The following is a 14,519-nucleotide window of genomic DNA, read 5'->3' on the forward strand; positions in this document are numbered from 1 at the left end:
CTGTAAATAAAGCTGGCCGGTTCTGCCCCACCTAATGGCCACTGCTCTCCCCTTCGATGAAGGAAGAATCTGAAGAAGGAAGAATTAGTATCAGAAAGGTCTCCACTCAGCCTGGCCCAGCCTGGGGACTACAGGGCCCAGTGCTTTCTCTCCCAAGTACTGGTGAAAAGCCCTTTCCCCCAGGGCTTTCTCTTTCCTCTTGGGTCCTCAGCTCCTGTACCTCCCAGCTCTTTTCTACAGTCAGCTCAGAAGATGTCAGGTCCACCTGGAGGGCCAGGCAGCCATTGGGGCGGCTCTTTACGCTCTGACCTGCCTCCCTCCCTTCCCTTTATCATCAGCAGCGTACAGAGTAGGGCAGGGAGCTGCGGGAAGGGGGAGGGTAGCCATGGGGTCTCAATTCCTCATCAAATTTTGTTTCTCGTTCTCAGATGAAGGGCGGGGGGAGGACTTCAAATAGGAGAGAGGCCTTTCTTCAGAAAGAGCAGCTTTGACTGTTTTTAAAGGCATTGTACTTCTTTAGCGAAGAAGAATAGTTTTAATAGCTATTGCATTAAAACCTGGTTCTCTTTAGCCTGGGAACTTTGGCCTCATGTCTGAGCCTAGGTTTAGCTCCTGAATGGGCAGCAGGTAATCCTGAATGAGTCTGTAAATGGGCATCTTGCCAGGCATGAGGGACTGTTGGGGGGATTAACTGGGACCTGTCTAGTAGAGAGTGGGCCGCGCTGGGCCTGGGCTTGAGAAACGGGCAACACTGGCTTTTTACAGACTCCCATTCTGTGCTGTTTATGTTTCTGTTTAAGAATTTTTCTAAAGGCAGTGTAAATGTGGATGAGCCTTAGAGCTGCATAATGCATTCATGGGGGTTCATTATAACATTTTCTCTATTTTTTTTGTATTTAAAAGTTTTTCCAAAATAAAGAGTTTGGTTTTTGTTTTGTTTTGTTTTGTTTTTTAAGCAACTAAAAATATTGCTTCTCTTGACCCTACTTCAGAAAAGTCAGGAATCTGTTTGGTCTGTTTTAAGGCTTGATTGTCAGGACAGTAGGTAGAAGAAGAAAGAGCCAGTCTTTAGTCAATTCACAGAGACAGAAAGTAGAAAGGTGGTTATCAGGGGTTGGTGGAGGGAAACAGGAAGTTGTTTAATGGGTATAGAGTTTAAGTTTTGCAAGATGAAAAGAGTTCTGGAGATTGGTTACACAATAGTGTGAATGTACTTAATGCTCCTGAACAGTACAGTTAAAAACGGTTAAAATGGTACATTTTCTGTTATGTGCATTTTACTATAATTTCTTTAAATGCCATTTAAAAAAAGAGAGAGGAAAAAAAAAAAAAAGCCAGTGTGTGAGTGTCACTCCTGAGGCTTGCTGGCTTATGGTGTCTGGCCACCGTGGCCTAGTCTGCGGTTAAGAGTTTAGGTCACTTGGTGGCCTCACGGTCATCAGTCCACTAACTAACTCTGTGACCTGCCAAGTGTGGCTCAGGCTGTCTGTGCAGCAGCCCCTGGGCGTGTGGGAGCGATCAGTCAGCTGGTGTGCAGAGCATCCTCAGAGGCGTTGTTTGGATGTTTCACCAGTGCCACCAACACTACGGGCTCACGTGCATGTGGCTGGCCTCCCAGATTCAGGGTGAGTGCTTTGATAGGCTTAGGATTTTTTTTTTTTTAAACTTAGTATGTCGACAGTGCTCCCACTGTTCAAATTTGGGACAGTGTGAATATCCAAAAAGAAAAATGTAGATGAAACGGTAGAATTGTTAAAAATTCTTTTTTTCAACCCCAATGTAATAATTTATTCAGGAAAGGGTCCTCCGTGGATGCCAAACCACTGAGTTAAAGGCTGTTGGGAAACAGGATATTCACTTATTCTTGAGGTGTCACCTCACAGATGACTTATTAATTTCACAGGAGAATGGTACCTTTAAAATGGAGAGATCTGGCGTCAGCACCTTAACCAAGCGATCAAATGTAACATCGCTACTGCTGGGACAAATTGATGTTGTATAATTCCTGATGTGATCTGTTAAGAGGGACAAAACGTCACCTCTGTAGTTTTCTTGCTCAAACCGTTTGATCATGAGGAAACAATCAGGGAAGCCAGAATACGGGACATTGTACAGCTGGCCTGGATTCATCCGAAGAGTCCATGTCATGAAAAACAAACAAAGAATGGGACCAAAGAGATGTAACAGACACCATGTGTAGCCTTTTGGATCTGGTTCAAAAAAACAGAGGTTATAAAGGCACTTTTGGGACCCCTGGGGAAAGTCAAATATGGATTGAATGTTAGAAAATGTTAACTACATTAATGCTGATTGATGTTCTTGCAATTAGGTAGGAAAATGACCTCAGGGATGGATGCTGAAATATCCAGGGGTGGCATGTCATGCCTGTAACTTAATTAAAAAATGGTCCAGCAAAACCAATATTTATATACCACACACACACACACAAACACACACACACACACACACACACACGGCAATTGTGTGGCTCCGTGTCAGCTGTTGGTGAATCTGGGGAAGGGTCATCTGGGTTCATTGTTCAGTTCTTTCTTCTTTCCTGTGGATTTGAAACTTTTCCAAATAAAAAGTACATCAAACAAGTTGAAGACAGTCTGTGGCTCTTGTCTGACTTGGAAAGACTCGGACTTCTGTCCCCCGCCCCTCCCGGGGGACCTGCCTAGAGACTCCCAGGCACCTGTTGTCTGTGCCATTTGTCAATAAGGAGCAAGCAGCTGAGTGGCGGTGCTCGGTGGTGGCGGGCTGGGGACAAAGGGCTGCCCGGCTCACGGTCATGGGAGGAGGGGAGGAAACGTCTGCCCGGCACGTGCAACACCAGGAAACTCATAAAATCTTTGCTGGCTGTGAAATGTGTTGTTCGCTAAGAGCAGGGGCTGCGAGGTCACTCCTAGGTGTGGAGCTGAGTGCTTGCGTGAGCTTTTTCTCTGAGCCTCTGGGGCTCCGAACAGAACCTGCCTGGGAGGATCTGGTGTGTGTCCAGCACAGAGCCTGGTGCCCGGCCCAGCATGGGAGCTCTGTCCATTTCTGTGTGCTGGGTACTTCTTACAGCACTCTGCATCCTGCATAGCCATGCTTTCTCCGTGTGGGGCGGATTCCTAGAGAAGAAATGAACAGCCTGTGGAGTTCAGTGCTTTTAGGGCCAGGGTCAACTTGTCGAGGATTCAGACCCAGCTCTGCCCTGCTCTGCAGTGCGGTGGGTCCCCAGGTAGCCTCCCCAGTGTGGGGAGCCGAGGGAGCAGGTGAATCAGATTCCTCAGTAATCCATGGCCCCTTCCATCTGCGGGTGATCCTTTTAGGGCCTGGTGGCTGGGGAAAAGGCAGAACTCTGAAAGGTTTGAAAAGCACTGAGGGCAGGGAGAAATTAATCTGATTGAGCACATGTGCCCGTCGGAATAGATTGCTGGCTGCCAGCAAGACCGTGGAAGGGTCTTGGTGCCACCGCTGGCACGATGCAATAGCGATGCTACATTTGATCGCTTGGTTAAGGTGCTGACACCAGATCTCTCCATTTTAAAGGTACCAGATGCAAAGGTTTCTGCCAGAGCCGTGACCTTCACCATGCCACCCTCTGCTCTGGGAAGAAAAGAGCTCTAGCTATTGAGTGCCTGCCAACAGCATTGGCTCAGGTCAGCCCAAGGTTCAGGGAAACCTTGACAATTTTGCAAGAAAAATATTGTTTTCTTTCTTTTTAATTTGCATAAAGAACAAGTGAATTGTTGGAGAAAAAAATAGCCGTTACAGATAATCAGAGAGCATCAGAGAACAATTCAGATGGCCTACAATTCAGCTATCCAGAGAGAACCATTCATTCTCTCAACAGATAGGCATTGGGCATCTACTGTGTGCCGGGGACTATGCTTACACCTCGGGGCACACCTTCGAATACGTGGGACATGGTTCCCATCCTTCTGGGGCTCACACTTGTTAGTGACCTATTCATGGTCAGGTGCTGGCCACTGATACTCCTATTTGAGATGAAACAATCTGAGTGTGAGAAGTGCGTTGATGGCACCGAGCGGCCTCTGAACTGAGCTCTGGAGGACACATGATAAGGGGGTGAGGGGATGAGCACGCCCGCTGGAGGAGGGGCCAGATTCCAAGTGTGGCTGGACCCAGTGCTTGGGGAGGGCGAGGGGCCCTGAGGCTGCGGAAGGCAGCAGGGTCCCCCCTACCCGGGACTTCGGCGTTCAAGAGCCTCTTCCCCTTGGGGAAGGGGCAGCACTGTCCTCACCTTTTCCTGCCTGAGTTGCCCTGGTACAAGGCAAGGGAGTAAGGTGTGTGCTCTGCCGGCGGGGCCGTGGGTGGGGCTCGGGAAGGAGATGAGGCTGGGTTGCTTTGCTGCAAGCCGCTTCGGGACCGGTCAGCATCGTCTCTGCTCCCCCGTGGCAAGCACCAGAGCTTCACGTCACCACCTCTGCCCACCCAGTGGACTGTTGCCTGGCTCCCCGAGAAGAAGGATGCAGGCCTCCCAGAGTCAGTGTTTCATTTCTCGTGATGTCTTTTGAGGCCTTAGTGAGGAATGTCTTGTATCTGCTGCAGGGCCGCCGGCCTGAAGTGGTTAACGCCCTTATCTCTCAGCGAGCCTGAGCGTCTGCTGAGAACTGGGTCGGGGGCGCTGGCAGTTGAGCCCAGGTGTGTGGATGATTTGTTGGCTGTTCCCTTCATCGGCACAGATGTGTGCTTGGAGCTCAGCTTGGTCGCCCACTGCCTCTTCCGACACCTGCTCCCGCAGCTGTCCTGCACCCAGTGAGGTTAGGCTTGGAGGCCAAGGCGACCAGACCAAGGCTGCCACCATCCGATGTGGGCATCGGGCAGCACGTGGGGACCATGGTCAGGGAAGGTTTCCAGAGGGCAGTGGCTTTGAGGTGAAGGACCGGGTGAGCTTGGCGGAGTGAAGAGGGGATGGGGAAGGGTGCTCTGGGCAGAGGGGCTGTGCAGACGAAGGCTCGTAGGCAAGGAGGGCATGGTGCCTGCAGAGAACTTCCGTGGCCGAGGCTACAGCCAGGTGTGCGTGGTTCCCCCGAGTGAGGGTGTGGGGGCTGCACGCCCCCTGCCTGCGGAGCCCTCCACAGCAGAGGCCGCCACTAGGGCCCTCCACAACTGATGACTGCCAGGGGGACATTGCTGTGGAAATCCTCGGTTCCCTTGACCCTTGAGTGGGATAACCCCAGGCTTGTGTTTTATTTCTGTGTGTTTGTATCTAGCTTCATGCGGATTTATTTCCTGCAGATTATTTCCAGGACCTTCCAGTATGAGGTCATTGTTCCTTCAGTACTTCCCAGGCTGTGTGACATGTCTGTCTGCGGGGTTTCGCATCTTTTTGCCACTGTGCATTGATATGACTGTATTCCAGTTGTCTGTTCCTGCAAAACAAATCACCCCAAAACTAAGTGATTTAAAACAACAACGATGGGGGTCGCTTGGTGGTTCCTGTGCTGGTATTACCTGGACTCCTTCATACAGTTGCTGGAGGATCCACTGGCCTGGAAGGTCCAGGGTGGCCTCATTCACGTGTGTGAGAGTCGGTGCTGGCTGGGCTGTTGCCTGGGCATCTTGGTTCTCCTCCTTGCGGCCTCTTCACCTCCAATAGGCTAGACTTGCTTCCTTGCACAGAGGTCTGGGAATGGCACTCCAGGCGGGACAAAGGCAGAAGATGCAAGGCCTCTTAAAGCCTCGCTTTGGAAGTCACATGACGCCACATTTTTTGTTTTCCAGTTTTATTGAGATACAGTTGGCAGACTGCATTAGTTTAAGGCGTACAGTGGTTTGATATATGCATATATTGTGAAATGATCACCACAATAAGTTAACATCCATAATCTCACATAGTTAGACTTTTTTTTCTTGCAATGAGAACTTTTAAGATCTACTCTTTTAGCAACTTTCAAATATGCAACATGGTTAAGTATAGTCAGTATGCCCGACGTTGCATCCCCAGGACCAATTTATCTTATAACTGGACGTTTGTCCCTTCTGACCGTCTTCACATCCCTCACCCCCCACCTCTGGCAACCACCAATCTGCTCTCTGTATCTGAGTTTGTTTTTTTAAGATTCCACACGTAAGAGATATCATAACAGTATTTGTCTTTCTCTGACTCTCTCATTATTCACTTAACATAATGCCCTCAAGGTCCATCCATGTTGTCCCAAATGGCAGGATTTCCTTCTTTTATGGCTGAATAATATCCCATTGTATATAAATACTATATTTTCTTATTCATTCGTCTGAAAGGGGACACTTAGGTTGTCTTGGCTGTCGTGAATAATGCTGCAGTGAACATAGGGGTGCAGAAGCCTCTTCAAGGTCAAGTGCCGTTTTGGCTTTTGTCCCTTTCCTGTCTTCTCCTACTTACAGATCTTTCCTAGGCTCACATCCCAAGCAAACTGTGTCTGGGGGAATCCAAACTAAGAACCCATTGACAGAGTTTAAACTCAGTATTGAAGACACTGGGGAGCCACTGAAGGACTTGTCCACGTCTGGAGGGACAGGGCCAGATTTGCAAGGTCACCGTGACAATGGCCCCCTGACCAGTCCTGAGGCTGAATTAGTGAGGACCAGATGGGAGGGCCACCTTACTCCCCAGGCCCTTGCTGCTGTTGCTAACTGCTGTTGAGCACCTTCTGTGATCCTCATGCTGGTCTGAACATTTGGTGTGAAGTTTCCCATTGAATCTAACAAAAGCTTTAGGATGTATAAGTTCCATTTTACATGTGAAAGAACTGAGGCACAGAGAGGGTGAGACACCTTTCCATGACCACACAGCACAGCTGGAAGTGATGGCCCGGGGATTCGAGCCCAGGTGTGACAGATCTGGAATGTGTGCCTTTGGGCTTGCTCTCCTCCCTGCCAGCACCGTCCAGGTACTTTAAGGTGGGCTTTTACAGCAAGTGTTGTAAAAGTCCCAGTAACCTCTGCTTCTCCCTCAGGTAAGTTCGAGGATAGGGAAGACCACGTCCCCAAGCTGGAGCAGATAAACAGCACGAGGATCCTGAGCAGCCAGAACTTCTCCCTTACCAAGAAGGAGCTGTTGAGCACGGAGCTGCTGCTGCTGGAGGCCTTCAGCTGGAACCTCTGCCTGCCCACGCCCGCCCACTTCCTCGACTACTACCTCCTGGCCTCCGTCAGCCAGAAGGACCACCACTGCCACAGCTGGCCCACCACCTGCCCCCGCAAGACCAAAGAGTGCCTCAAGGAGTACGCCCACTACTTCCTAGAGGTCACCCTGCAAGGTGGGGCTGATGTCAGGGCCTGTCCGCCCTTCCCCACCCACCCAGGGGGGCCGGGGTCAGGGGCCCTGAGAGGCCTGCCCCAGGGAGTCCTTGCTGATGGGGGCCCATCCACCCAAATCACCAGATCACTCCACTTGGCAGGGATCAGCAGAAAAGGAGCGACGATTCGACCATGTGTGTGTTAGCAGTAACGTGTAGAAGAGAAGCAGCAGCTTGTATGCAGGCAGCTGGTAGCCTGTCTGTTTACTCATCACCTGGTAGTTTTTCATACACTAATCTGGAGCACAATGCAAATCCACAAGTAGGTCACTCCGGAAGAGCTATCATCATACAGGTAGGGTGGGAGAGAGGATTATGTTTACATCTGCTTTAGCAGTAAACTTTCACCCTGTTTGGGGACTTTTATTTGAAGTGTCTAAAGATCTAGGTATTAAGTACAACACTAGGTCAGAAATACCGTTGATACAACCATGTGATAACCCACTGCAAACCAAATATCAATAATATCAGTAACAACATCAACAATTGTGATATCAAGCATTAAATGAGCACTTACTATATACCAGGCACCTTATTTTAGTGCTCTGCATGCATTATCTCATTTGAACCTCACAGCGACTTCACATGAAAATCATTTGTGCTATTCTCATTTTACGAATCAGTTTCCTTAGTTGATACTCAAGACGTGAAGTAACTTACCCAAGGCCATTGCTGGAATTTGAACCTGGGGAGTCTGACTCTGACTGTGTCTGTAACCATACCACCCTGGCTAATTCATACTTTAACAGGCAAATGTTGAAATCATTGAAAGTCATAAACAGTTTAAGACAGCATAATAATGCGCTGATAACCAACCGTTCTTCATGAGAATTGTGGGAATTTCAACAGTTTGCCTTTGCACATAAGTAGTACCAGCTTTGCCATGTTGCCAGATATCAAAGTAGGACGTTAAGATTTCTCAGATCATCTCCCAGTGTGTACATGTACCAAAACATCACGCTGTACACCGTAAATATGTACAGGTTTTATTTGTCAATTATACATCAGTAAAGCTGGGGGGTGGGGAGGATTCCCCAGTAAACATAAGTCAAGTTCCAATTTTAGTGAAGAATATCAAACACTTACAGGCATTCATTCATTCGTTAGTTCTTTCAACAGATTGTTAGTGAGTGCCTACTGAGGGCCAGGCTTTGTTACTAAGTAGCCTTCAGTCATAACCTCAAAAAGAAGCCTTTGAAACAGTGTGTCGGTCACCCCTAACAGCCAAAGGAAGGAACAGGTGTTTGGCAGTTCTGCTTGTAGCCCATCAGCAAGCCCATTGCAGCCCCTGGAAGCCAGGGATGGTATTTTGAAAACTGCTGCTCTAGGCTGACATAAGAAATCCCAGACTGAGAGAGCCAAGGTGTTTTAAGATTCAAGAATGGAAATTCATGCTGTTTTAATTTTTCATCGTGTGTGTGTGTGTGTGTTTGTGGGAGCAGTGAACAACCTTGGACCTAATCATTTGTCTACCAGTTCCCGGGGAGCACAAGGCAGGACTCCAGGACCAGGCTTTCTGATGCTGACTCTTTCTCCGTGATTCTCTTTCAGATCATATTTTCTACAAATTCCAGCCTTCTGTGGTGGCCGCAGCCTGCGTTGGGGCCTCTAGGATTTGCCTTCAGCTTTCTCCCTACTGGACCAGAGACCTGCAGAGGATCTCAAACTACTCCCTGGAACATCTCAGCACATGCATCGAAATCCTGCTGGTGTAAGTTCCTCTCCTGATCCTTTGTGTTTCGGAAATACTGAAGTTCCACTGGCTCATAATCGCCACTTCAGGCGATTTCCTGGAGGCTTATGGTGGGCTGGTGGCTCACGGAAAGTGGGCCGTGGTGACTCCTGACAGAATTGGGATTTGGGGAGTTGGTCCTTCCTATTTTGAGTAGCTTTGGGTTTGCAATTTTTAGGTCAAGAGTGCAGCAGAAGAAGGGCTCTGTGCACATCTTTCTGAGTGTCTGGGCTCTTTGACCCAGTGTATCAGTCAGTCTTCTGGGTGATTATATTGAGACACTCTCATTATGAGCTGCTTTTCTCAGACATGGCCGCAAAGCTGACTCTTAGCCAGCTACGCCCAGAGTGGCTTCACGTAAGAGGCCACAGCCTCCTTGCAAGGGTCCTTGGGAATCTTGGGGAGGAAGTGTTCGGTGTTTCAGAGAGGATGCTTTTAAAGGCATCATAGAACACTCTGAAACTGATATCGGAAGCAAAAGAGCTCAGTAGTGACTGCAGGGAGGAGGACAGAGAGGACAGAAAGCCCTCGCCTGGCTGCACCTGGTCTCTCTTCCACCCAACGGCTGATGGCATCTCCTGGATGCTGGCCCCACTGACCACGGGGCCAGGCCCCTGAAGAGCCGCCTCTCAGCCTCCTGGTGCAGCTGCCTTTGTCCCATTCCTCTGGAATCAGTCCTGCTCCCTAACCCTTATTTTAGAATCTGTGCCTTTTAGAAGGTGCCCAAAGCCGGAGAACACGGTCTAGCCTGAGTGAGGATGGGCGCCCCTGGATACTGAGCCACCAGCCCTGCCTCTTCCCCAAGGCTGTCCCTCTGGGGTAGCTCCCTGCTCAGACCTGCCGCAGCCTCCACCTGTTCCTTTCTTACCGAAGCCTCTAATTGATTTGTTTTCCCAAAAAGATTTACTACGGGAAGCTTTTTTTTTTTTTTTTGAGATGGCAAAACACCTGTTCCATCCCCCTTTTCAGATGGAGACACTTAGGTCCCCGGGGGCAACCTGCTTGAAATCTGCTAGCTTAGCCGGGGATGGAGCTGGCTGGAAGTGCCTTGAAGGCAGAGGTTGTGCCCACCTAAGCTCCGGGAGCTCTGCCCTCAGGGCAGGCGCTGTGCCCAGCGCGGGGATGCAGGGCTGAGCAAAAGCAGATGGGTGCTGCCTCTCGAAGCTCGAACTCTGCATGAGGGACCAGGTAGTGAGCGGAAGTTATCACCTGCGGTGTTGACCGCCAAGGTGGGGCAGTGCAGAGGGGCTGCGGGCACAGCTAGGCTAGTCTTGAGGGGTCAGAAGAGGGTTCTTGTAGGAAGCAGATCCAAGCTGAGATCTGAGGCCTGAGGTTAGTCAGAGAACAGCTGAGGCAGTGCTTCAGGCAGTGAGCCCAGGCGGGGAGAGGCGCAGCAGTCACAGCACATGGGTCTCCTGGCATCCCCCTCAGCAAGGCAGGTGTCTCGTGCTGGAGCCTCCGACCTCCCAAGTCTCACCCAAGTCCTTTCCTTTCAGAGCTTACGACAACATCCTCAAGGATGCCGTCGCGGTCAAGAGCCAGGCCTTGGCGATGGTGCCCGGCACGCCCCCAGCCCCCACCCAGGTGCTGTTCCAGCCACCCGCCTACCCCGGCCTCGGCCAGCCGACAGCGATGGCCCTGGCCCAGTTCCAGACCCCCGTGCAGGACCTGTGCGTGGCCTATCGGGACTCGCTGCAGGCCCACCACTCGGGGACCCTGCTCTCAGGGGGCAGCGGCTCATCCCTCCATGCCCTGTACCCCACCCTCCAGCCCCTGGACGTGTGTCCCGTGCCGCTGCCCGCATCCCTCAGCATGCACATGGCCATTGCAGCTGAGCCGAGACACTGCCTCGCCGCCACCTACGGGAGCAGCTACTTCAGCGGGAGCCATGCATTCCCTGCGGGCTGTTTCGACAGATAGGGCACCTTTAGCCACGCAGGGAGGCCTTGGAGATCTGGGCAGAGGAAGAGGGCGCTGACGAAGGGAGCTCAGCCCAGTGAGGCGCCTGGGAGGCTGTCCCCGCAGAGCCTCAGGACCCTTGAACGGAGAGGGTGCATGCTCTTTTTAAATAAAACCGACCCAGGGCAAAACAGGCAGTGACATACCTCACCCAAGAGCATTGCTCTGGAAAACGTCTTCCACGTGTGGCTGGGATGCAAGGGGACGGCTCGGTGGCCACCCCCTGGAAAGGGGCCCAGCAGGTCGAGAAAGACCTGGGAAGAGGCCAGGAGACTGGGGACTGGATGCAGACCAGCAGTTCACGAGCACGTCCAGGTTTTAGCATCAAAGACTCCTTTATTCTTTGCCGATGGCAGCTACACCACTGAAAAGGGGGCAGCCTGATGTGTCTCCAGCCCCCCGGTAGATGCTATCTGGGGTGCTTTTCTTCCCCTGGCTCCATCCACAGGGGCCTGTGTGTGTGTTCATGCCTGAGCGTCTGCCTTCCGAGGCACAGTGGGCAGCTGTCTCGTTGCTTTGTTGTGGAACCTGAAACCCTCTTCAGCCTTCTAGATATTTCACATGCTGCTGCTTCCCGAAGTGACCTAGCTTTCTGTTCAGTAAGATGTCTTGTTTACATGCTGTATCAGGGATTTTGTGATACTTGAAAAGTCCTTAGGAGAAAAATGATGGTGATCGCCACACTGCCTGTCCCACGCGAGGGCTGTAGGTTTTTAACCCGGCTTGGGGCAGACCTGTGCTAAACCACAGAGCTCCCTTTGCAAAAGCGTATGGTTGGGGAGAACCACTTTCCAGGCTTCTTGGTTCCGGAAGATTCCACGTCTTGGATGCTCTGTTCACCTGTAGAACTTCAATAACCACCCAGAGGAGAAAGGTTGTTGAAAAGTAGACAAAGATTTAAACCCAGCACCGCTCACCTCCTTCCACCGCATGCATCTCCTGCTTGAGGTTAAACCCAGCCTCGGCCTCAAGTTTGGCTCAGAGCAGAGGCTCATAATGTGGGATGTATGCCTGATGCCAACTGGCTTTGGGGATTTGGGGGCGTGCAGGGTCTGTTACATGACTGACAGCCAGTGACAGGATGAATCAAAAGCCAGTATTTGGGTCTCTGCAGTGAGAGGGCTCTCAGGAAGACTCTTGGAAGCATGTGCAATATGTTTTTATTCTGACTCACGGCTTGTGCTCAGCGTGTTTTATTTTTTGGTTGGTTTAGGGTCAGAGGTCACATTATTCACCCCCTAGGACTGGGAGGTGCAGAGAACCACGAAAGCGGTTTTGGGTTTGTTTTTTTTTTGAGAAGAACCCATCTTAGTTCTCTTGACTTGGTTGCCAGTCTAGGAGACTGGCAGAGGGACTGCCAGGAGTCGAATCTGAAGGCGGTTTTCAGAGCAGATGGGAGCCTCAGCATGGAAGCTGAGTAAAGAAGCGCCTGGACGCGGGCGGCGCGGGGCCGCTTTGTCACACTAGCATAGATAGGAAAGTGCACATTCATTTGTTGTTTTCTCTTTTTCTTTTGCCAACCTCCTTCTATTTATGTGCAACTGGTTTGGATTCCAAGTTACTGTGTTTGTCTTGTCTGGGGCTGGGGCTTGGGAGGGTCCGTCCGTCCGTGTCGTCACCCCCCCAGTAGAACCTCACAGCCAGCCCAGCCCCTAAAAAAAGTGGTCCCGCAATAAACACATCACCTGCTCGTGGCCTCTCTCTGGGTTCTCTTCCTGGCCTTCTCTCAGCCAGCCCTTCCTCCCTCTCCCACGTCAGCCTCTGGGGATGGGCACCCACACTGGTGCCAAGAGGTTGTGGGCTTGGTGACAGCAAGACGGGCTCCTGCCCTCTGAGCTGGAGCTGGGCCTCCCTGGGACATGGGCTGAGCAGCGGGAGTGAGTGAGGCTTGACATCCCAGCTCTGAATCGGGTGGGGTTCTCCAGAAAAACAGAACCCATTATGGAGGTAGTGAGAGTGATTTAGTTTAAGGAAATAGGCTAAACATCACAAATGCCTGGATTAGGGTCAGGGTTACGGTTCCACTTCCTCATACCCTCTGGGTTCAAAGTCCATCTCTCCAAAGCCATCTATTCTGTCATCTGAATGCTCCTCTCTCTTAATCCCTTATATCAGTGATTCTCAGCAGGGCTCATTTGTGCCCTCCAGGGGACTTTTGGCAATGTCTGGACAAATTTTTGGTCGTCACAATTGGGAGAGGGACGTGGTTGGCATTCAGTGGGTAGAAGCCAGGGATGTTGCTCAACATCCTACAATGCACAGGACAGCCCTCACACTAAAGAATGGACTGGCCCCAAACGACCGCCGTGCCATGGTTGAAAAACCTCAGCCCACAAGGTCACCTTCCAAAGAGGTCTCTGTCATCCCCCAGGTCTCTTTCCTTACCCCTTTTGTTTTCATCATAGCTGTTAAATCATCTGGAATGATCTTGTTAGTTTGTTTACTGGGTTTGATGGCTGTGCCCTAAACCACCTGCAGCCAATAGAATATATAGCTGCCTGGTGATCGTGGCACTAATCACCCAGCTGACGTTTATTAAGCGTTTGCTGTTTATAAAGCACTCTGCTAAGGAATTTGCTCATATTATTTCCTATAATCATCCTAGTAACCCTACAAGGCAGCTGTACCTTACAGATCAGAAAACAGGGCCACAGAGAAGTTCTTTGCCTAAAGACAGTGTGGTGAAGGAAGGAGGCACAGTTCAAACCCAGGCAGCCTGGAGCTGCCCCGCTGCCCTGAGATGCCTCAGTCGAGTTTTGAATAAGTGCAAGGCTCCAGCTGGCCATCCTGCTCACCTGGTGAAGAAGACATGACAGAATAATGCATATGGGTTCGCAGAAGAGTGGCCAGGCATTCGTGCTGCTGATTGATGGGGTCGAGGGGGTTCTCAGAGTGTGCTCAGCAGCAGACAAGAGTACAGAAACATAGCTTTTGCACAGCTGCCACAGGCTAACGTGATTTACGGCTCCATCTGCCTGCCCCCAACGCTCTGATGTGGGAGGGGTTCCCCCAGCCCCATCTGTGAAGGTGAAGATCTGGGACCAGGCTTGGGGCTTCCCCAGAGCATCCCCTGGGAGGGACCCCACCTCTGGGCTGCCTCTGGTCATCCCTGGCACCAACTTCCTGGGAAAGAATCTTACCAACCTCATTAACCTCATTCTCTGTTCCTCAGGGAAGCCATTTGTGACGAATTTCAGCAGAAAGGCCATAGCGTTTGGCAGGCGTCTCAAATCCAAAGGCCCACCAGGACCAGGCAGGTAACATAGTGAGTGAATCAGCTGGATGACTGAGACAGCGTGAGGTGATGGGGACTGATGAAGCCAGTGTGTCCCCTGTAGGGGGTGTGGCTTCTGTTCAGCTCTGGCTAATTACAGCCTTTCAGGGATATAAGCCTTATGTTGCCACAACTTCAGATTTTCAGAGAAACTGGAAATCTGCACTTGCTAGGAAATCTAATTTTTTGTGATTTAAAAAAAATTTTTTTTTAATTGCAATGCAATAGAAAACCAATAAAACACACTGCAGGTTAAGGTGGTTCT

General features: G+C 50.7%; 1 protein-coding gene across 1 annotated transcript in view; it reads left to right on the forward strand.

The window, feature by feature from the left end:
* CCNJL (cyclin J like) overlaps positions 1 to 14,143 on the forward strand; it is a 57,669-nt gene extending 43,526 nt beyond the window's left edge. The window contains 3 exon segments of the mRNA XM_082456487.1: positions 6,948 to 7,250; positions 8,841 to 9,000; positions 10,518 to 14,143. Of these exon segments, the coding sequence (XP_082312613.1) occupies positions 6,948 to 7,250; positions 8,841 to 9,000; positions 10,518 to 10,941 (887 nt within the window). The 3' untranslated portion in view covers positions 10,942 to 14,143.
* The last annotated feature ends 376 nt before the right edge of the window (positions 14,144 to 14,519 follow it).

Source organism: Balaenoptera physalus (assembly GCF_965194825.1).
Source record: "Balaenoptera physalus genome assembly, chromosome: 3".
Taxonomy (NCBI): Eukaryota; Metazoa; Chordata; class Mammalia; order Artiodactyla; family Balaenopteridae; genus Balaenoptera; species Balaenoptera physalus.